Source organism: Notamacropus eugenii, chromosome 3 (genome assembly GCF_028372415.1).
Source record: "Notamacropus eugenii isolate mMacEug1 chromosome 3, mMacEug1.pri_v2, whole genome shotgun sequence".
NCBI lineage: Eukaryota > Metazoa > Chordata > Mammalia > Diprotodontia > Macropodidae > Notamacropus > Notamacropus eugenii.
The window spans coordinates 302,251,817-302,275,290 of record NC_092874.1 but is presented as its reverse complement, the minus strand read 5'-3'; the positions used below and the strand labels follow the sequence as shown (position 1 = coordinate 302,275,290).

At 47.2% G+C, this 23,474-nt stretch overlaps 1 protein-coding gene across 2 annotated transcripts in view; it reads left to right on the top strand.

The window, feature by feature from the left end:
- Positions 1–23,474, top strand: part of MPPED1 (metallophosphoesterase domain containing 1) — a 104,344-nt gene that overhangs the window by 49,290 nt on the left and 31,580 nt on the right. For both annotated transcript variants that reach the window (XM_072596362.1, XM_072596361.1), the window contains exon 4: positions 13,717–13,942. In XM_072596362.1, coding sequence (XP_072452463.1) covers positions 13,717–13,942 — 226 coding nt within the window. The remainder of the gene's footprint in view (positions 1–13,716; positions 13,943–23,474) is intronic.

The following is a 23,474-nucleotide window of genomic DNA, read 5'->3' as shown; positions in this document are numbered from 1 at the left end:
CCAGTCGATCAGGGAGTCTTCATGGAAAAAGTGCTTCAGCCTTGAAGAAAATCAGGGATTCCGAGGTGAGGAATGTGGGTGATGGTGACAGAGCCCCAAATGTTCAGAATCACAACAAGTCATGTGTGACTAGATCACACCCTGCCTGGAGGGCCGGGACATGTGAGGAGGCTGGAAAGGTCTGAGGAGCTTTGAAAGTCAAACAGCAGGTTTTATGTTGGATCCTGGAAGGGAGACAGAGGAGCTAACATGGTCAGGCCTGTGCTTCAGGATAAAGACTTCGTCAGCTGAGTGGGTGATGGACTAGAGTGGGGAGACTCGAAGCAAGATCATTCACCAGAAGGCCAAAGCAATAGGTCAGGCACTTGGGAAGCCAGGCCTGCTGTAGGAGAGGTGCCTGTGGGGACAAGGCAGGAGAGCACCTGGAGAAAGGTGACTGGGAGGACAGTGGTTAACCCAGGAGGGTGGGGACTGATTTCACAGACAACCTAAGTGTTTGAGAGGCTGCCCTGTGAAAGGGCCCCAGAGGGGAGAACTCAGAGATTGTGAAGTGGTAGGGAAAAGACAAAGGGGCAGAGTGAGGTGGATGTTGTGCCAGGAAATGAGAGCTTCTAGGAGGGGGAAAGTCAGCATCTCCCCTCCCTCCCCAGCAGGGCATGGCTGGGCCTCATCATCCAGGGAGGGCCCTTCCAGCTCAGAGAGTCTGAGACTCTGGGGACAGAGAAGCCACCATTACAGGAGGATCTGAACTTTCCTGGATAATGAGGTGCCAATAGTCTTAGCAAAAGAGAGAGAGAGGGAAGATGGTGAGGGGAACTGGAGAGTTAGACATGCTAATTAACTTTGTCTTAGTGCACTAACATAAAATGACATCTATGACAATGGGAAAAGGGCCCAAATACTTCAGTTAAATACAGAAAGAAGTAAATCCTTAATTAAGTCGTTAAAGGGGGAAGGGGATGAGAAAATACCAACAATGAAATCCAAATTCAGGCCCTTTGGGGCTCCTCACTCACTACTTTCAGGGTCAGACCTGAGACCCAAAGGGGCTCTTTGGTAAAAACTCAGGGAATGATTGTGGCCCTGGATGAGACTGGAACGAGTTGAGAGTCCAGAGACCTGGGGTCTGCTTCTAGCTCCCCTCCCAAGTACTTATGTGGCCCTGGTCAAGTCATTTGTCCTCCTTTGAACTTATCATCCTCTGTAAATTTGGACTCAGTTCTGTTCTAAGGGCCCTCCCAACTCTGACATTCCCTGTTCTAAGCTCCCTTTCCACCCTCCGAGCCTTTCCTAGAATTGCAGCTTTTACCATAAGAAGACGTGTGGCATCTTGTCAGCTCTCTGCCACCCCAGTCAAGTTTTCCCCTATCTCATCACCCCACCTTTGCCTGAACACTCCCCTCACCCCCCTCTCCTCAAGTCCCCACCACCGCCACCACCCATTCCACTTTGAGACAGATCTTATTGTCCCCACATCATGCCTCCTACACAGCCAAGATCTGCCTTCATCCCCTTGGCCCCCCTTCATCCTGGGGCTGCTCTCAGGGGCCCAGAACAACTGGTCTCATTCCTCTTCCTTGGGATAATCCCTCAAATATTTGCAAGATGCACGCTCATGTTCCCCCAGGACTTCTTTTCTTTGGCCTGGATAGTCTTTGTTCTTGTATATCTTGTGCTCCAGGATCCTCATTCTCCTGGTCACTCTCCTCTGGACACTCTCCCACTTGTCAATGCCCTTCCTGAGCTGTGGTGCCCAGAACTGACCTCAGTTCATGATCTCAGAGTCATTGTCTGAACAGAGAAGAGAGTAGTGGGACCTTCCCCTCCCTCTGGCTGGATATACTTCCTCTATTAATGTGTCTCAGCTTTTCTGGGCTGTCATGTTAGACCAGTGATTCACGCAGAACATTCAGGCCACTGAGAATCTCTGGGGTCTTACTTTTCTCTTTACTTTTCTTCCCATCTTGTCCTTTTACAAGTTTTTTTTAACCCAAGAGTGATTTTTACACCCACTTTCTTGTTAGCTTTAGAGGCAATGTGAGAGAGTGGTCAGTCTCTTGTCTGCATCCTCTCTTAGAATCTGAAATGGATGGTAAGTTCCTCATCATGCTACATTCGAACAATGCTGGAATCTGCGTGAGTAATCCATCATCCATTTCTTCCAGTTGTCCTGGTGGCCTGTAGCACACTCTCTAGCTTGGGTCCTCATCCAAAAGTCTCTCATCACATTTGTGGATTAACTCCAGATAGGGGACTTTCTTCCCCAGATATGGTGCTACCTCACCACCCCTAGCAAACCTGTTCATTTCTGACTAAGTGCACTCTCACATGGTCAAGTTCCAGTCCTGAGCTTCATCCTGCCATGTCTCCTTGCTACCTGGGAGGCCACAGGCAGAACCTTCTCTCCAGATCTCTGAAAATTGTATTTCCTGTATTTCTGCTTGCCACCCCACATCTGGTGCTTCAGATCTAGGGTTTTATGGCCCAGTTAGTGACTTGTAAAAGCCAAGTAGATGCTTAGGAGAGCCAGCAATAGATTATGCAACTGAGGTTGGGTGTTTATTTTAAAAATTAATTTTCTGCATTTAAAGAGAAAACATTCTTCCCAGAGCCAAGTTTTGTTTTTGCAAAAGAATAGAAATTCAACGTGCAGGAATGGGACAGAAAGCAGAATTCAAAGTCCCAAACCTGCCATTTTGACCACTAGTAATTACAGTGTTTTTAAGTTAATGGACAAACCCCTGGGAACAGGGTGTTTAAGTACTAATTATCTATTTACAAAAGAATAGCTGGGGAAGGGGGAGAGGGATAGAAGAGGGAGAAATGAGACACACTGGACTGCCAGGGGATCTAAGACTAAAAAATTCCACCAGGCAGACGGAAATCCCATCTGAGAGTCAGCAGGCATTCAGCAAGTGCATGTTATGCTCCCAGCCCTGAGAATGGTACAAAGGTGGGGGAGACCCAGCCTCAGGCCTTGAGGAGTAATAGGACAGATAAGAAAAATGGACAGTCTTACAGTTCATCATCTATCAAGCACCTACTTGCACAGCCTGGCCTCACTTAAATCCAATTCATTTGCAAGTCATGACATCACCTTTCTGATGTGATTGGTCCCTCAGAACAAGGGACGAACAATGACCGTAGCAGTTACACTGCTAGGTGCTGGGGATGTGAGGACAAAAATGAAATGTCCTTGCCCTCAAAAAGCTTCCATTCTCATGTTGCCACCTTCTCCCGAGCCCTTTTCTGACCCTTCTAGTTAGCCCTCTCTCCCTCTAAGATGTCCTGTTATATTGTGTGAATTTACTTCTCTGTGCACATGCCACAGCCCTCCAGTAGAAGCCAAGTCTCTTCTGTTGTCCATCAGGCAATCGACCAACAAGCATTTATTAAGTGCCTACTGTATAGGTGCCAGGACCTGTGCTGGGTGCTGGAGATGCAAAGACAGAAATGAAACTTCCTGCCTTCCAAGAGCTTACTTTCACACCAGTACACCCAGGACAACTAGGTGGTGCAGTAGATAGAACTAGAGGCCTGGAGTTGGGAAGACCTGAGTTCAAATTCTCCATCAGGTATTTGTTAGTGGCTAGCACATTCTTCTGTCTGCCTTAGTTTCCTCTACTATAAAATGGGTATGATAATAACACCTCCTTCCCAGAGTTGTTGTGAGCCTCAAATGAAATAATTGTAAAGTGTTTGGCATGTAGTAAGTGCTGTATAAATGTTATAGTTTTATTATTATGCCATATTAAGGAGACATACAGATGAACACAGGTCCCTTCCATCTGCAGCTCTTTCTCTGGGTCCTTTTCTCTGGGTCCTATATTATATTGTCAGGGTTAATCGTTTGTACTGCCCTTCTTAAGGCCCTGTGAACAATGGGATAAGGATCTCAGTTTTCACAAGTATTTTTAAATTTCCCAAATCTCTGACCTAATGGCAAGAGCCCGAGGTTACATGGACCTTTCTGGCTCTGAGTCCTGGCTCTGGTGCAGTGGAAAGAGGCCTGACCTGGGAGACCCAGAGACCTGGCCCTGGTCCCAGCTTTGCCATGGCATCATTGGGCAGTTGATGTTGGACTGCCGTTTTATCTCCTCTTGTCGGCTTCCTCATTGGCCAAAGGAGGGCCCCCATAGGTGACCTTCAAGGAAGTGACTGAGTCTTATTTAAACTAATGAAAAGGAATCTTTGATAATAAGACTATTGGTCTGTAGTTCCCAAGAGGCCAGTAGTCCTGATGCCCACATGGGACTCCTCAGAACCCTGTTTGTAGCCACACTTTTGGACTGTAACTGTTTTTCCAAGAACACAGAATCTCCAAGAGTAAGAGCTGGAGAGGATCATTTAGATTGCCTTTTTCAGCCCTCCCATTTTACAGATAAGAGGGCTGAGGACCAGTGGTCATGTGATCTGTCTAGGGCCATGCAGCTCATGGAGACTGAGAATCAGGAAACAGGATTAGATCTTTGACTAGAGCTCTTCCAAGGTACTTTACTTCCTCTCACCTTCCTGGATACTGAGTGCAAGAATCTGGGGGTTCTTTATTTTCTTTCCCCAAAGAAAAAGTCACTTTAATTGTATAGACTATTTCTTTGATTTATTTTAAAGAGGAGAATAATTTCACACCTTTTGCAGTGTTGGAAATGTAAATAAAGATACCAGGACTTGTGAAGGGGCCGTCGTAGCTAATTCAGGTTTGCTCTGACAGCCGTGATGTCAGGAGGAGACGCCTCACTTGGCATAGCACACACTGGTTCTGGTAATATCTCGGCCCTTTTTATCCTGAAGCTCAGGCAAGACAGCACTTGGTTCCCCACATGAGAAGTAGGTCCATTCACTGGTTTTCTGTTGGGAACACATGAGAAAACATGGCAGGTAGGACACAGATTGGTCATCCACCTTCCTGGTGTCCCATGGCTGTCTTCACTTGGACCCTCTTCATTCGGCCCCTGTGGATGTATGTGTGTATAGAGTGGGGTTGAGGCTGACTTATAGAATCCTGCTTCCCCCCAGGCCTCTGCCAGCTGTCTCAGGGAGGCCCCCTTTTTTTTCTGCAGCTCAGGCAAGGCAGCAGTTGGTTTCCCTGCCTCACACCAATTACTAGCCACTAAGAAAAGATGGGAATTCAAACTGAGTTTCAGGGACTGGGCAGTGCTCCAGCCCTCCTCCATTGCCTGGTTGTGGGTAGATGTCATCCTGGGTTCTTGAATGCTACACCAATGGAGATACTGCGCTTTGCTGGATGCTACTCTCAGTTCATCGTAGACTGGCTGGACACTAGAGATCAAGAGACCAAAATGCTTTGGTCCCTGCCTCCAAGGGCTGACATTGGACTGGGATAAGGACACACTGGAGTAGGGAGATGGACTGAACTGGATGTCACTGGCATGAGGGACTCCCAGGGGAGGAAAGCGTCTCCAGCAGCACAGGCCAGTACCTTCAGTGCAACCTGGGGTATTGGAGAAATTGCCTAGAGCATCAGGAGGTTAAGTGATTTGCCCAGCAAGTTTCAGATATCTCTGCTGTGTGAAACAGCCAGGACTTCAGATCCTAAAGTTCATGGAGGAAAGTAAGATGTTAGAAAGGAAGGGACTTGACTCTACTAGGTTAGAAAGGCTTTGAGTGAAGCCTAGTTGTGGTGTTGGGGCCCAGAGAAACTCCTCCTTCTTGTCCTTCCTCCTTTCAGCTTTCCAAGTGATCTTACTATGCCTCTTTCTGGGCATGTTACTCCCCTACTCCAGAAACATCCAGTGGTTGCTCCCTATCACCTGCAGATCAGCACTTAGCACAGGGCCTGGAAAACAGTAGGCACTTAATAAATGCTTATTGGCTGTTGATTAAGTATAACATCCTCTATTTGATGTTCAAAGTCTTTTATAACCTCCCTAACACCTCCAGTAGATAGAGAGTTGGGTATAGAGCCAGAAAGACCTAACTTCAATTCCTGATTTTGATTCTTACTTGCTATATGACCCTGGGCAAGTCACTTTCATCCCTCCTTCCCTCCTCTTCTTCCTTGTCTTCTTATACCTTATGTCCCCCAACACACACACACACACACACACACACACACACACACACACACACACACATACACATATCCTCTTCCATACAGGGTTTCCTAGATTTTTCTCCAACTGGACCCTCCAGCAATTAAAGCTTAAAATGGCACCAAGACTTTTGGAATACCCTATCTGATGATGGGGTTGGATTTCATGGGGTCTCTGGTCCCACTCTTTCCAGTTCTTTCTCTCTGACTCTCCACAAGGAGAACATGGTCCTATGTCATGGGACTGACAGGCCCTTGGGGGTCAGATATTCCCTCCTCTTTCACCCCTGCCCCATGACCTTGCTCCTCCAGCCCCCAGCGCATACCCACAACTACATTCTGGCAGTTCACATGGCTGTTCATTTCCAATACATTTGATTTGCTTTAAAACAAACAAACAAAAATCAAGAAAATGTTTCAAAAACCAGAACATTTTGTTCTAACCATTTTCAAGTATTTTTTCCAATTTTTGGAACAAGACAAATGCTTATTTGGGGCAGAAGAGACAGCCAAAGTTTTGTGGGCTTAAAAAAAAACAGATTGGCATTAGCTGGATTGCACCTGTGGAAATATGTTTTGGAAACATTGGTTTATTAGCAAGCCAGCTCTCTGGCCGTCTAGTCATGACTTTGAGCCAGATCACAGAGTCTAAAGTCAAGTCCAAAGTTGACCATCATCTGGTGAATTAAACTGTGTGACCAGACTGCAGGACCACGGCCATCTGCTTTGACTCTCATCTTTGTCCTCATTCCACTGGACAGTCAACAAGCCTCCCCAAATCCTTCTTTTGTGACCCCAAGACTCAGGACTTTGAACGTCAAGCAGGAGTTGTGAGTGTGAGCTGCACTGAACTCCAGGTTCTATTTTTGGGGGTTCTAATTTGCAGGAGATTGGGGAGATATGGGAGGTTGAAGTGAGTGAGCTCTGAGAACCCTTGAGAATCTATAATTCTAAGCTCAAGAGTCTAAGATTCCAAGATTCTGCTTAATTCTAAGGTTCTGAATCCAAAGGTCTGAGATTCTAAGGCCTTTGTGCTGGGGCTCAGCCCACCTGATAACCTTGCTGGAAGGTAGGCACAAGCAAACCGTCCACCTGCCATAGTTTTAAGCTGCTTTTCATTGGAATGGGATGGATAACGCCAGCTGAATCGATGAGAATGTTTGTCTTCTCCTTAGTCCAGCATCCTGTCGCTGCTACTGAATGGCTAGAATTCTGGTGCCAAGTGCCCACCCTAGTTGTAGGTTGAGGGAATTAGAAAACTAGCACTCTAACCGTGATGAGCCCTATAAAGGCAGGGTAGGGACAGGGGCCAAGAGAGTCCAGCCTCTCCAAAGCTCTTTGTTCCATTTGTGATTCTCTTTTCCCCCATTCCCTAAATACTCAGCACCATCGCACCCCATTGTCTCCTCTCTCTTTGCCTTCCTCCTTCACTATACCAAATTCTGCCCTCATATAGCCTCCATTCACAAGCATTCTTACTCCTGGGGACTTCTTCATTGAATCAAGGTCATTCCCTTTTCTGACCTTCTTCTGCTGTTCTCTATGACATGGAGGATAGCCTGGGAAGGCAGGACCAAGGGAAGGCAATCTCTGGCAGGTGCTAGGTCATGAGACATCCTCTGTCACAGACTTTGCAAGGACAGAGACTTCCATCCCCAAAGAATGAGCCATCAAGGGATGAGTGTTTTTGGCCACAGCAGTTCACCAAAAGGTTCTCTTAGGGCCAAGAGAGGTTGGCATGCTCATCTGGAGAGGGAATGCTTATAATGATGGCATCTCAGCTCTTTGGAGAAGTGAAATCTTTAAACCTTACCATGAAGGAATGGTACCCTAATGGTCTCCCAGCACCTGAGGGCTGTCATGGGCAAGAGAGAGGAAGAGGGAATAGACTTGCTGTGGGAAACTGAGGAGAGAGGCCAGGGTTGCTCTATGGGGCTCCCAGGGGCTCTGTGAAGATGGAACAACAAAAAGGGGAGGTGCTTTGAAATTATTGACTCCCCCCATTTAAATGTCAGCCACTAACTGGAAGTCATTTCTCATTTTCTAGAAGAGCTGGGGTGGTCTGCCCCAGAAGAGATTAAGCTTATCAAATACCCTGTCTCTTGGTCTATGTTGTGGTAGACTCTAAGTGTGGGGGCCTCTTCTCCAGGTTCCAGTGGCAGACCATCTTGACATTTTTAGTCATCTCCCAAGGGGTCTTCTTTCCAAGTGTAATTCTGGATCCCATAGGGTGCAGTCCTGGCAAATGTGGAAATGTGCTTTTCCCAGACATCCGGCAAGTATTTAAGCAGTGAACGCGTCAAAGAGGTGCTAAAAATGCAATCAGTGGCAGTTGAGTTGGGCTGCGGCTGCCTCATCCTTCCCCCTCCTTCCTTCCCTCCCTCCCTCAGTGCTGTATTTGCAGAGAGTGGAATGAGAGAGAAAGGCATTAAGTGGGCATTGACTCCATCATCGCCGCATTTAGACAACACTAAAACCCCATCTAACTCAATATGGAGAGACGGAAACGGGGAGATGATGGGAGGAGCGGGCGCCCAGCTTGTTGAATGTAACAGATTAGGCTGTTTCAAGGCAACATTTTCATTTAAATGGGATGGGGAACTGGGAGTGATAAAGAATCATCACCTTTTAGAAGATGAAGCCAGGAAACTCGAGCATCATGTACTTGCAGCTCTGAGCCATGGCTCTGGAGACAGAAACTTTTGGATTCCCATTCTCATTCTGCTTACTCTGCCTGTCGGTCTTGGGACTGAACCTCCTGAGGCCTTGCAGTCCTCATTCTTTTCATCTGTAAAATGGGAGGATTGAGTTAGATAGCCCCTGAGGGCCTTTCCAATTCTAGATCTTGGCTCCTATGTTTTTTGGGGACTTACTTGCACTTGTCAAGGTCTGAAAGTTACATAGAAACTCCTAGAATCTCAGAACTGGGAGGGACCTCAGAGGCCATGGAGTCTGGCCTGAAACCTGAGCAGGACTCCCCTCTCCAATGGAAGTAGCAGGAGGTCATGCAGCCTCTGCCCGATGACCTCCGGTGAAGGGGAGCTCCCCCCTCCCTCCTCTGGGACAGCATCCACCTTTGGGAAGGTTTTCCCAAGGTCAGAACTAAATCTGTATCTTTGCAATATTGTCCCATGTTCCAAGCTCTGGGGTCAACCAGAACCAGTCAAGTGCCTCACCCCCCTCCCCACACACACACTGTTCCTTCCAGTACCTGAAGAGAATTCTCCATCTCCCCTGAATCTTCTCCCTATTGACACCCCCAGGTCCTTGACCTGATCTTCCCATAACATGGACACGTAGTGAATATTTTCAAATGTTGGACATTGGAACAGACTCCTGAATACTGATTGAGAGCAGCCACCATTTTGCCAACAGGGACTCCAGAGATCATTTGGAAGCCCCTACTGGCCTGTGCACCTGACAGGCAGCCTAGCCAAATGATACCAAGGCCGGGTGCTCACACACACACACACACACACGCACAAATACACACATGCACACACACATGCATACACACACATGCACAAATACACACATGCACACACATATGTACATACACAAATGCACAAATACACACATGTACATACACAAATGCGCACACACACATGATTCTCCAATTCCAGTTGCTACCGAAAGGGGAAGGAAGGGAGCGGGAGTCGATCCCCTTTCAGGCACAACACTTAGTAGCACAACAGTGACAGTTCTCTGCTTGCGTCAGAGTCAGCAGGTGTCATGATAACAAATGTAACTGTATCGTTAGAGTAATTTGCTAATTTGCTTAAGTTACACCCACAGACAGAAACATGACATAAATACATTAGTGCTAGCTCTGCCTGTAACCAGCTCTCACCGGCTTTTGGCTCATGGATCACACAAAGGAGAAAAAACATTTATGGAACAGAGAACAAATGGATAAACCCATGTCCTCCCCCTTTTCCCAAGCTTCTGCCCCCCGCTCTGACACAGCTGCCTGGTGATCATCGGACCTGGGCAGACTGGGCTTGGCACTGGGCAATGGTCAAAGCAGCCTTCGTGGGGCTGTGATCTACAAGGTTATTCAGAGCCATGCCAGTCTCTCCCTTCAGCATCCATGGGCTGGCCTACCCAACTTAGTAATCAATCATGTGCTGTTGGATATGGTTTACAATGCGTTTGTCTCCATGTTTCCTCTACTACTCACATATGCTATACTTTGGTAACATTGGACCACCTGTTGTATCTCATGCATGTCTAGTACTTACCCACTTTCAGGTCTTATCACAATACCTGGCACACAGTAGGTGCTTAACAAATGTTGATTGACTGATTCCCACCCACATACTTTTGTTCACACTGTTCCATTTGCTTGGAATGCCCTCCTCCTCCTCCTCCTCCACCTCATCTTTACCTGTTGAAATTCTCCCCCTCCTTCAAGCCCCAGCCCAAATGCCTCCTCTTACCATGATGCCCCAGCCAGAAATTTTTTCCCTTCCAAGCGGTTATAACTCTCTTCTGTTCTCCACTACTGCTGTCAGAGCTGGGCAGGCAGGGCAACTGAGTAACAGCCATTGCCTAACGAGGGCCCCAACCTCTCTCTCCTGCTCTGAAGTTGTTGGTAACTGGTTTAACATAGCACTGCCTTTCCTCAGATTTTTGGATGTGCATGAGCACATGGTACTCTGGTAGTCAGACATCACAGGACCCCAGCAGTGCACACATTCTTCTCCTCTCATCGTTAGATTTTGGACACTCTGAGAATAGGGTCTATAGATTAATGATTACTGTATGTGTCCCGGCCCTGAGCACAGAATTCCGCACATAATAGTCCTTTGGCTGATGAAGAGATTGACTGCGACTCCTCGGGGGCCCCAGGTAGGAATTTCATCCTGATGGTGCCCCAGAAATAGCGATGGGTGAGATTTTTTTAAAGCCCGTCCATTGCACTGCCACTGATCAGAAGCATCATTAGCGGTGAGAAGGTTTCATTGGTTATATCGGTACTAGATCATCACAAGTTTGCCTGATGCTGATGGAAATTTCAGTGAACCATTGATAGGGGAAGTGATCCATCAATAAAGCATTTATTAAGTACTTGCTGTGTGCCAGGCATTGGTCTGGGTCCTAGGATACAAGCAGAAAATGAACCAGCTCCAGGTGTCAAGTGGGGGGGGAGAGGGAAGGTCAGAGATGCGTAAAAATACATATAAAATGAACGTTTAGAAAGTAATGAATAGGGAAGCTTTAGTAACTTGGGAGCATTAGGAAAGACCTCTTGCAGAAGGTGGCATTTGACCTGGCATGTGCTGTGGAGAGTGTATGTGCATGCGTGTGTGTGTGTATGTGTGTGTTGGGACATAGCCACTGGCACACTGTCTCCCCTGTTGGCCTGCAAGCTCCTCGAGATCATGGGCTGCCTTCTCTGGATCCTCCGTGCATAGCCCAGTGCCATATACACAATAGGCACTTAATGATGCTTACTGACTAACTAATGATAATTATCAGTCATAAAAGAACTGAGGAGTGAAGAGCACAGCCAAAACTCCACAGGCGGGGAAAGTGTTCCTAAGCGTTCTCAGGCCCGTATCTGGGGTTAGGACACCAAAATCATTACGGTCACACTACATGAGAATAAACCTTCTCTGTGCCCTTTCTTAGAACTCACATGAGAGCTGTGCCAAATCGCTTCTTTCCCATCATGCCCATGGAAAGGAGCTCCCACCAAAAAGGGTCCATCTTCACAGGCCCCACTGACAATAAAGGAGAGAGCATTTCTGGAGGAGGAACAGATCGGTTTCTGTGGGACCGTATGCTCAATCAATAGAGATTTGGCTTCATAGTCAGGCAGATATGGGTTCAAGTCCTCCCACTAACCCATACTGACTGTGTGATCATGAGCAAGTCACTTCCTCTTTGGGATTCTGTTACCTCATGTATAAAATGGGAAGTTGTACTAGATGACCTCAAAGGAGTCCCTATGAGCTCTAGGGTTGGAGACCTGGGCAGCTACAGTGTGCCCACCTGTGCTAGGGGAAGGAGGGTCTCCCCTGCCCCCCATGCACATATACACACATACATGTATACGCAAATACATACACAATACACTCACACACATATACATGCACACACTCATACATACAATCACATATACACTCACACACGCACACACGCTCCTCACGTTTCTAGAAATGCAACTCACAGAATCTTAGAGTTGAAAGAAGCCTTGGCCAGAACATTTAGTCCAGGACTGCCTTCTATAACAACCCTGCCAAGTAGTTAGCCAGCAGTTGCTCAAAGCACCTGAAATGGCAGAGAGAGCTCACTCCCTCTGAAGAGAGAGGTATCGTGGTAGGGGAGTCAGGAGAGTTCTTGGTTCAAATCCTGGCTCCTAATGGTTATTACACATATGACTAGGGGCATATCACTTAACTGCCTATAATCCTCAATTTTCCCATCTGCAAAATGGGAATCATAGTCTTCATGTGGGTACCTTCAGGAGAGAAGCCACTGCCTTCACCTTGTGAAATGGCCCCCTTTGCCCCTGGGCACTTGTAAAAAAGTCTTCCCTTGTAGCCGAGTGCTTAATGATTGAGGAGATGAGACTGAGACTCAGAGAGGGAAAGGAACTTTCCCCAGATCACACAACAGACCTGAGATCCAGGTCAAGTTCCTGTGACTTCAAGTTCTAAGGTCTTTCTACTATAGGCACACCCAGCCTGAGGGTAAAGTAGAGACACCTGATTTTGCCATATAAGGAAAAAACCTCCCAACCTAGCGGGCTACCCACAAGGAGAGTCACTGGAAGTCTGTGCATGGAGATGGAAGGATTACTTGCCAGAGATGTTGCAGAAGGCTTCCTGCTCAAGGCTGAGCTGAACTAAATGACCTCTGAGCTCCTTTCTAACCCAGAGGTGCCATAGGTTACTAACAGCTCTTGTTGCTAGAACACTTTAGGGTATACAAAGCCCTTTCCTCAAAACCATGTGATAGACGTAGGGTATGTGTTCTTGTCCCCATTTTACAGATGTGGAAAGTAGAAGCTCCAAAAAGGGAAGTGACTTGTCCAAGTCACTCAGCTCTCAAATATCTCGGAGGACAAAGTAAAAGGAGAACTGTGGGTAATTTAAAAAAACATATCATGGAAATAAAAAACAAATTCTATTTGACTTTTGTCTGCATCATGTTTTCAGTATCAAGTGATATGTTTCTTAGAGACCACCTAGTCCAACCTCTCCATTGGGGAGGTCTTGGGAAAAGGCACACAGGTTCATAGATTTAAAACTAGAAGAGGCTGTGTTGTCCAGCACCCTCATTTTACAAAGCAGAAAACTGAGGACAAACTATTTGCCCAAGATCACAGATATATCAAGTAGAAATTCTGGGATTTGAACCCAGGCCCTATTACTTTTGGTGCATGACACTGTTTCTCCAATTTGTCTTTGGAGTAATTTTTGGCTTTGTCTCAGGTTAAAATCAGTTTCCATTCTCTGGGACCAGAGGAAACAGCATATTCACATGGTGGGCACTAGATGATAGCCAAGGGAAGTGTCCAAGCTTTCAAGGATACTTCACAAAGTAAATCACTGAGACCCATTGACCAAGCACCTTCTGTGCCAACATTTTCCTCTGGGTCCCCTGTCATGGCCACAGCCTGATTCTCAGGTTGATTGCTGTCTGTTTTCCCCCAGGAAGCCTGCCTTATGAGTACAAGATTGTGATTGCTGGGAACCACGAACTGACCTTTGACCAGGAGTTCATGGCCGACTTGATCAAGCAGGACTTTTACTATTTCCCTTCGGTGTCAAAGCTGAAGCCAGAGAATTATGAGAACGTGCAGTCCCTCCTGACCAACTGCATCTACCTCCAGGACTCGGAGGTGACCGTGCGGGGATTCCGGATCTATGGCTCCCCATGGTAAGCAGGTCCCTGCCTGGGCACCAGTTTGTTCTCTGTCCTTCACTGTTGTCCTTGTCAAACCACCATCGCCCTGTGGAAGGGAGCATAAGGGAATGAGCTTTGGGGGAGAATGGCACCTTTCCTGTCAGTGGGCATCGTGTGGCTCACACCCAATTATGAGCTAGGGAGCTGGGGAGAGAGGGCAGTGAGAGTGTGGCCATATCTGATAAGCTTGAGCCTAGTAAAGAAATCTGGGGAGAGAATAGAGTCACGCAAGGAGATTCCAGACCTCTGAGGAATAAGATAACAAGGATGTGTCTACTTTCTAAGGAAGTTCTCAAGTCCTCACGTACTCAGACATATTCAAGGACACCATCAGACACACACACACACACATGCACACACACATGCACGCACACACACGCACACATGTATGCACACATATGCATGTGTAGAATATGACATTTGTAGAGTGTCAGTCTGTTAGCCTTTAAAGACCTTCATGGAGGAAAGGCACCATCACGAACAGATGGTGAGAGAGGCCCCCAGGTGTCCATGATTAAACAGAGTTGGTAGGGGCTGAGCATCCCCAGGGCCAGGCCTTACCTGGAGTCCTGCTGTGTTCTGTTCTGGGGCCCCCATTTCAGAAGTGACACAGAGGACAGCCAGGGTGGGAAAGGACCTTAAAGATGGTATCATATAAGGAGTGGTTGAAAAAAGGGAAATTTATCAAGGAGAAAGGGAGTCTCGGATGATGCCCATGTTCATGGAGAAGAGTCAGCAGACAGGGAGATGGCACACAGCAAGGGGTTAAGAAACGCTTGTTGAACTCACTGATTCACCAGGTTCTTCTTGGCCACAACGGGCAGAACTGGATCCCGGTGGGGTGAGTCAGAATGGGGGCTCAGCAGGCTCCTGGGAGAGGGGGAGACCCCCCAAGCTGGCTCAGAGCTTACTTCTGGGAGGGGTTCTCCCTCTTCAAGCACTTGCCCCTCATTGGGCTGAGGGCAGACTCTGCCTGCCCCCTTACAGTAGCCTCGCTAGCCACATTAATGGACTCGCTATTCACATTAATGGACCACCCTTGCTGGTCTTGGATGCAGGATCGACGTTTGCTCTCTGATACAATTATTTATAGTGCACACAAATTATTAAGCTGGTTTACTGCAGAATGTCTGGAGGCTGGGATTTCAAACACCTTGAGCTAAGCCTGTTTTCCCCAGTGGGATTCTGCAGAAGCCTGGCCTTCTGTACCAGCCAAAGTGGGATTCCATGAGGATGTGTACCGTTTTCTCTAGAAAATTAGATTGTGTGTGCATCGAGCAACCTACAGCATGGTCTGTGGGGAGGGTCTGGGCTTCAAACTCTCACTGTCACTTCCTGGTTGGGTGACCCGGGGCAAGTCCTCTCTCTGGGCTGCCGTGATCTCCCCAATCCCTTCCAATTCTGGAGTGTGACTGTGGGAAAAGCCCTGCTCTATTCATCCTTCCTTCCCCATCAGATCCACAGCACTGGGAGTTCTTGACAAATAGAGTGTCAGGGCTGGGAGGGACCTCAGTACAGGGAATGTCAAAACCCTAGTGATTTCCCATTTCTCATTTATATGCACTCTAATTTCAGTCCAAGTGGACTCTTCTGTGCCCTTTGAATCCCCTTTCGGCCCCTCTGCCTCGGTACAGGCTCTTCCCTGGACCTGGAATGCATTCCCTCTTCACAAGCCTCTTAGAACCGTAAGTGAGTGTCCTTCAAAGCCCAGGTCCAGTGCCAGGGCATTGACCCTGATCCTCCTGCTGGTTAATCTCCCTTCCCTTCTGATTGTCTAGCACTGCCATAGTGCGCATAGTGTGTCTCCCACCCCCTCCCAGGAAAATATAAGTTTTTTGAGGGCAGGGGCTGTTTTGTGTTTGCCTCCCTAGCACGAAGCTTAGTATTTGGCACATAGTAGCAGCTTAATAAATGGGGACTGAATTGAGGTTGGCTGGATTCCCTGCCTTTTTAAGGCTTATGGTCCAGGAAAGTATTTTAAAAACCTAAAATAGAAACGAGAGCATGCAAGTTCCTAGCTGAGGCTCTGGGCAAGTTCCCCGCTTTGGCAGGCCCCACTTCTGCATCTGTAAAACTGGTCAGTTGAATGGATCTCTTTCAGCTGGAAGCCCATGGGAAGACTGAGAGGGAGATCAAGAGGCAGGGGCTAGGAGCAGAGCACTGAAGAGTGGGATGATTTCAGGAGGAGAAAGAAGGACATCTTGAAGTGGAGAAGGAGCAGAGGTGTGAAGGCAGAAAAAGTTCAGATTCTCTAGTAAAAAATAGGATTACAGATCATCCCAGGAGGGGGCCCCTGGGAGGGTCAATAAGCTTCCTTTCTGCCCTCCTGACTCCTGGAGGGTTAGTCATCAGTTGTGACCATAGTAACAGAGCCTCTTTGTTTTGGGAATGGCCTTGCAGCCATCAGGAGTGATGACTTGCTAGGGATGTCAGGGTAAATGGGCCCGTTTGTTATTTTCAGATTGATGGGAAGCCTATTGCCCTGAAAGTCACCATTAATGAGATGAAACATGGACACTAGTCAAGATGGGGATGTCAGAGTGGGAAGGATCATGTCACAGCCTTGGTGAAAGCCTCAGTAGTGGTTGAGTAATGTACTGACCAAGGGGACAGCCCTGATGCCGGGGTCAGATGGCTCCACATTAAGGCTTTCCCTGAAAAGCCTTGTTGCCTCTGTCTCCAACATTCTTCACTTATTCAGCATCCTTAGTTTCTGTTTCTTTTGCCTAGGGTCAGTTCCAGGGAGATAGAATATTAAAATCCTAGAATTTTGGGACTGGAAAAGACCCCTGAAGGCATCTCATCCAACCCTTTAACCAGAACAGGGACTCTCCTGCTACCATATACTCAGTAAAGGGTCATCTAGCAGCGCTGTGGAACTCACTACTTGTGTTCTGTTAGAAAGTTTTCCCTAGGTGATTCCCACCTCTCCCTCTCTGGACCTTCTCACCATTGCTCCTAGATTCTCCATCCTACTCTCTGAAACAATGTTTGAACACCTGCAGTGAAGGGGAGCTCGCTGTCAGAGAAAAAAGCTCCACAAAGTAGACTCTGTGGATAACTCAAGTACATTCCTGACCACAGGAATTCTCTGACCACAGAGAATTCAGCTTGATTCAACAAATGTTTCTTGAGAGCCTGACATTCAAGATCAAGAGAAAAGGAGGATGGTCTCCAGCCTGTTGTGTAGACTCCCTGAGGTGAACTTTGAGGATGCCATGGAAAATGGTCACATAGGTTGGGAAAGTGGATGGATTGCCATCTCCATCACTGAACAAAACAAAAAATAATGAGATCACAGATACTTTGGGCTATTTGAATATATGCAAAGTACAATGATAAGCATGAGGAATATACAAAAATATAGGACTGTGTCCCTGTCCTTAAGGGGTAGAATATAAAGGGGACACAGAAAAGTCTCATTGAGTTGACCTCTACTTCCATAACACCTCTCCCATCCATCAGGTCACTTCTCTGTGCCTCAGTATCCCCCTCTGTAAAATGTGCCTAAAACAGTGAACTAATTGGCCCCTGATGTCCCTTCCAGCTCCAAGTCTGTGATCCCGTGAAAGGAGACTTCATTACTGGAATGGAAGATGGCCGGAGTTAAGGCCTGGAAGGGGAACAGGTGAAGGTGCCCATCATTTGGGGCACAGTGGCAAATATTTCCATCCCATTTTAATACTTTCCCCAAAGCTCTGTGGGGAGAGCAGCAAACTGTCCCATCCCTGTCTTACACAGGAAGAAGCCAAGTCTCAGAGAAGCAAGGTGACCCTTGCCATGCTCCCACAGCTAGCAAATATCAGAGGTAGCATTTGAACCCAGGCCTTCTAATTCCAAGACTAGCATTCCAAAAGTATCCGAAGAGAAGTAGGATCTTAGGGTCATAGACTAAGACCTGGAAGAAGTCCAAGTCTTCCAAGTCCAATCCTCTCATTTTACAAATCAAGAAACTGAGGACCAGAGAGGAAGAGAGTTGCTAGTAGTTGGAGCAAAGCTGGAATTGTGGGCATCAATGGGCCTTGAATGTCAGGATGAGGAGTTTGTAGGATATACAAGTTTAGAATCCTAGGTTAGGGGAGGAAGATGATCTCATTCACACCCTTGTTTTGGAGCTGAGTTTCCACTACTAAAGCCCTGTTATCTCGAAGTGGGAGCCTCCAAGCCTGTCTTTTGGGCACGTGCCCAGACTGGGGGAGGGATGTGCAGCCATTAATGAGAGCCCAAGTCATGCACACCTCCAGGATGGGGCCAAGCCATCTGGTGTGGCAGTTGCTTGTGTCCCCATCCTTAAGGGCTTGTCTCTGGTTTAGATGAAAGACACCAGCTCACAGTGTCTGGTCCCAATTAGCCAGAGACTCTAGACATGCTGCCCCTTAGGGCCAAGAGGAAGCTAGGCACATGCAGGCTTGGAGCCCCTCCTTTGTACAGACCCCCCTCCTCTTTCTCTCATCAGGCTGACATCACTGCCCAGAGGCTGTCAAGGTATCTTGCCTCCAAAGCAGAACCCACTTACCCAGACGGATGGGTACCCAGTCCCTAAGATGCCAGAGATAATTAGGGAGGGATCTCCCTGGCAAAGTCAGCCTTGGGCCACTCCAGAGCACAGCATGCAGTGAGAGGCAATTAGTTTCCATTCTTTGGGCGTCCCCAAACTCTTCATTGCCAAGTTCAGCCCCTTCCAGGGAGATGTGGCAGTCTGCTTGCCCCCAGGCAGAAAAACCAGGCCTTTGTTAATGACTAGTGAAATCTTCCTTCATAGGCTGACTATAGGCCCTGGGTGAGATCTGGGTCTCTGCTTCTGCCAGCTCAAATGGAACTCTGCTCTCCAGATAGAGGATACAAACTCCCTCCCACCTCTGACATTTTCTGTCCCAGCTCTGACATTCCTTGTTCTAAGACCCTCTCCTAACCCTGACATTCCCTATCCTCAGGCCCCTCCCAGTTCTGACATTCCCAGTTCTAAGTTCTCTCCCAGCTCTGATATTCCATGTTCTAAGGCCCCTCCCAGCTCTGACTTTCCCTATTATAAGACCCCTCCCAGCTCTGACTTTCCCTATTCTAAGGTCCCTCCCAGCTCTGACATCTCCTGTTCTAAGGTCCCTCTGACATTTTCTGGTTCTAAGCAAAGGCAGAACAACCCCAAAAGTCAGTGGTTCTTGGGAGAATCTGACCTTTTATATTTAGAAGCAAAGGAGAAAGCAAATGTGTCCCGCCTCAGCCTAGCTGGAGTCCCAGCACCTTGGGCCTGTGTCTGCCTGGCAGTCAATGTCTTTCATTAGTCTGAACTATGACAAGGCTAAGAATAATGAGTCCAAGCACCTTTAACCACCCATTTCTCTCTCTTGGAACTTCCGCAGATCCTATACCCAGGCAGTCTTCCTCTTTCAAGAAGCCATGCACCCCTCACCCCTACTTCCCACCCCTGTCCTGGGCTGGAGACTAGACTTAGACACCAAAGGCTTGTTTGGCTTTGTGAACTGCGGTGAATCTCTGGGTTACAATTACATACTCCCAAATATCCTTGAGAACTTAGCCAAAAAAATGACTGAAACCATAGTATTGTCATGGACAAAGCTGACATTCTCATGTGCCCAGACTTAATAACATTGATCCATAAAAGTCTAAGAAGAACATTTGAATAGATGGCATCCTCCCTCTGTGCTTCATGGAGAACCAGTGGAAGAAATCAATGCCCCAGGGGAGCAGGGTGCCTGTCATCCCATCATCCTGATTGCAACTGGAGGAGTGGCGAAGTGCTCTCAATCAGCCTTGAGAAGATGAGCTTTCAGCCAGTCCTCCTGCCCATCTGTCCACCCAGGCAACCATCTGCAAGTCAGCCAACTATCACTTAGTAATCTTCTATGAAACATTAAAGATAGAATGGGTAGTAGGCAGGCAGCTTGTCCTGTGACATTTTCTAACTGAACTCCATTAAAAAGATGAGAAAAATGAGAAGGTAATATGAACAAGAATAAGAATGTTTCTCCAGTTCTTCAAGGCTATAGAAGCTCTTGTCCCCTGTGGCCAAGTGAGTCCTCAGAGGCTTGCCTAGGTTGCTGTCTCTTGGAGGTTTGGCTGACCCTCTGTTGTCCTCTCAGAAGCCCAGGTGACAAAGCCTCAAAGGGTGTGACTAGGTGTCCTCAACCAATGATTCCATGTAGCATCATTTTAGTTCTTCCAAAAGCTTTCACTACTGTGCATTGACTAAGGACTTTTGTATCTAGTTTACTACAGATAGTGCACTTTGATGGACTGATTGATTTTGCAGAATTGCCAAGTCAGCTAATGAAGGTGTCTTATGGTTTACTTATTTGAAGTGGAATGGAGTGATAGACAATCCAATAGACCACCACCCTTACATCTCCATCCCAAGCTGGAGAAGAATCAGAGAACTCATAAGATAGAAGGAGGGAAAGGTTTTGGGTCATGGAGTTCCCAACTCTTACTCAGTGGAAGGATCCCTTCTAGAGTATCCCTGCCAGGTAGACATCCAATGAGAAATTCAGTAAGCGTCTGTTAAGTACCTCCTCTATGCCAAGCACTGGTTAAGTGATGGGGATACAAAAAAAGGAACTTACATTCCACTAAGGCAGCTTAAGACATGTTCACATAAGTAATTATAAAGTAATACCAAGGAATTTGAATGGGGAGAGAGTGATATTTCTCTAGACTTGGATCCCGAGATTGACTGCTTTTTTATCTTTTAAAAAACAATCTTACTGATGCCTTTTTAAGAAAAGCATTACTTGTCCTCCTCCCCATTAAGATCATTCCTAGTAAGATATGAGTACAATTAGTCAAAACAAATCAACCCATTAACCCTGTATGAAGATGTATGCCCATTCTGCACCTGTGGTCCACCAGCTCTGCGCCTAGAGGCAGCAAGCATGCGTCACCATCAGTCCTCTGAAGTCACGGTTCCACATGTTCCTGATCGGAGTCCTGAAGTCTCTCGGCATTGGCTTCTTTTACATTGTTGCCATAGTGAGATGGGCATTTTTAAGCAGTTTCCCAGACAAGGCTAGGAAAGCTTCCTTTAGCAAGCATCTTGCCTGGCTAAGGAAAGATCCTTTGAAGCTTGAAATAGGCCATCAACCTACCAGCAGTGTCCTGGCATGATTTCATTAGTCTCCTCATTCTGACCCACAGAAGATGAGTCCCGTTTCTCCTGCTGGTCATTGTGCAGGCACCTACATTTCCCTGGGGATTTTGCCTAAAGTTGACATGTTGTACCTCATCTGGAGTCTATTTCTTGTTTCCTCTGGATGCTGCCCTGTCTTCAGAAATTTTTCTGCAAGCTGCAAGGGAGATAGTCTCTCCCACATCCCCTGGTAAGCCTTGGTAATGATCATCTTAAAAGGCTTCCAACAGGTTGATGAGGCTGGCTCTTGCCTGAAATATTTATTCCGTCTTGGACCTCTGGCTTTGGACCATGAGTCTGTACTTTTCTTCCATCCCCGAAGACCCACGTGGTCCCTAAAATAGTTGCTGAAAACTTTCTTGCCGAACAGATGACGAAGTCCTTGGTCCTTGGTTTTCCTAGTTGCTTGGAGAGCATCCCCCAAGGCACTTTAAATAATGACAGCCCTGGGGAATATTTGTGTAAGTAATCTTCCCAAATGGGCTCTTTCAGTAGGTTTCCAATTAGTGTCTGCCTTCCTCCTCTCCAATCACGAGGAGCTCAGCATGGTTCCTGAGCAGCTCACAGAGGTACCAGTTACTGCCTCCAGAGTGGTCCAGGGATGATGGCCCAGTACCCGCCTAGGGAATGAGTCTGAGTGGAGAAATAGGCCAAGCCAGTGGTCAATGGTTTGGGTCGACAATAAGAAAGTTCTAACAATCAATCAATCAATAAGCATTTAGTAAATGCCTATTGCGCCAGGCTCTGTGCTACAAAGAAAAAGCAGAACCAACCCTTCCCTCAAGGAACTTTGTCCTAAAGGGGTCATGAAGAGTTGGATATGACTGAACAACTTCAGCCTCCTCAGTTCTATTTTGCGGCAACTGGAGGTACCTGGAGTCAGGAAGACCTGAGCTCATATTTGATCCCAAACACTTAGTAGCTCTGGGAGCCAGAGCAAATCAATTGACCTCTGCCTGCCTCAGTTTCCTCAACTGTAAAATGGGGATAATAGCAGCACTTACCTCCCAGATTGTTATGAAGATGAAATACCGTAATATTTGTAAAGTGCTTTGCAAACCGTAAAACTGTATACAAATGCCAGATGTTATTATTATTATAAATTTAACCTTCTCAGATGATAAAGCTCAGACTCAGCTGTAGTAACAAAGACAGGACACTTTCTTCTCTACTGTCCAACCTTTCAATACTGGGCTTACTATTGTAAGCGCTCTGATCTTTCCCACTTTCTCTTTCCCTCCCTCTGTCTCTCTCTGTCTCTGTCTCTCCCTCTCTCTTTCACTTTGTTTTTTCTTTCCTTTTCCTCTCTTTCCTCTCTTTTTCCTGTTTCTCCCTTTCCTCTCCTCCATTCTCTTCTCCTTTTCTTCTCCCTGCCCTTTTCTCCCCTCCCCATTTTCCCCTCCTCATCCCTCCTTTCTTTGTTACTCTTCCCCCCCCCCCAGCTTCCTCTTTACTCTTTTCTTTCTTCTCTCTTTTTCCTCTCCAAAGTTCCCTACATCTTTCTGACTTTGGAACTCAAAATAGTTACTGAAGTAGTTTCCTTGCCCTCCCTCGAGGCCAGGCATCCTGAATGCCAGAGATTCACAGACCACCGTGGCTGGAAGACCAGTCCAAAGTTGCAGAATCTGAGGGCCACTTCACCCAGAGAGGAGAAGGGACTTGCCTCAAGTTGTACAAAAAGTTAGTAGCAGACCAGGGATGAGGACCTCAATGTCTTGTCTCCTGATATAGTGGGTATGTGTGCTGAGGGATCAGTAGGAAGAAGCCTTGGGAAGTAGGTGAAAGAACCTGATGCCATGGCCCCAAAATCAGTACTGAAATCCCATCTCCCACTTCCTAGCAGCTGTGAGACCACAAGTCCTTCAGCCTCTTCAGGCCTCAGTTTCCTCATCTGTAAAATGAGGCAATTGCACTCAAGGACCTCTGAGGAGCCTTCCAGCACAAGATCTGTGAGCCTAAGATCTCTTTTTCCTTTCATCATGCTTCTTTTTATAAAACCTGGTGGATTTCTGAGCCTCAGGCCCTCTCTCTGTCTTTCGGATCCTCCAGATTCTAGCTCCTGGGGGGGTTGGCCAACTCCTGGGGACCCCCTGGGAACCAGGTTTTCTGAACCTCTACATTTGAATACATCAAGCCTGTCTTACCTTATACTGCCTGCTTAAAGATTCATCAGTGCTTCCAGCAGAGGCCCTCCCTTTTTAAGTTAGGCTCATTGCTGGCGGGTTTGCCCATATAGGCCAGGCTCTGCAATAATTAGTGCCATGCGGCCCTGGAGGCTTCTCTGGGCCCTTCCAAGGCATCGAAGCATCTGAAATGCCTCTAACAAGATGCTGCCAAAGGATGATGTCCCCCACACCAGTG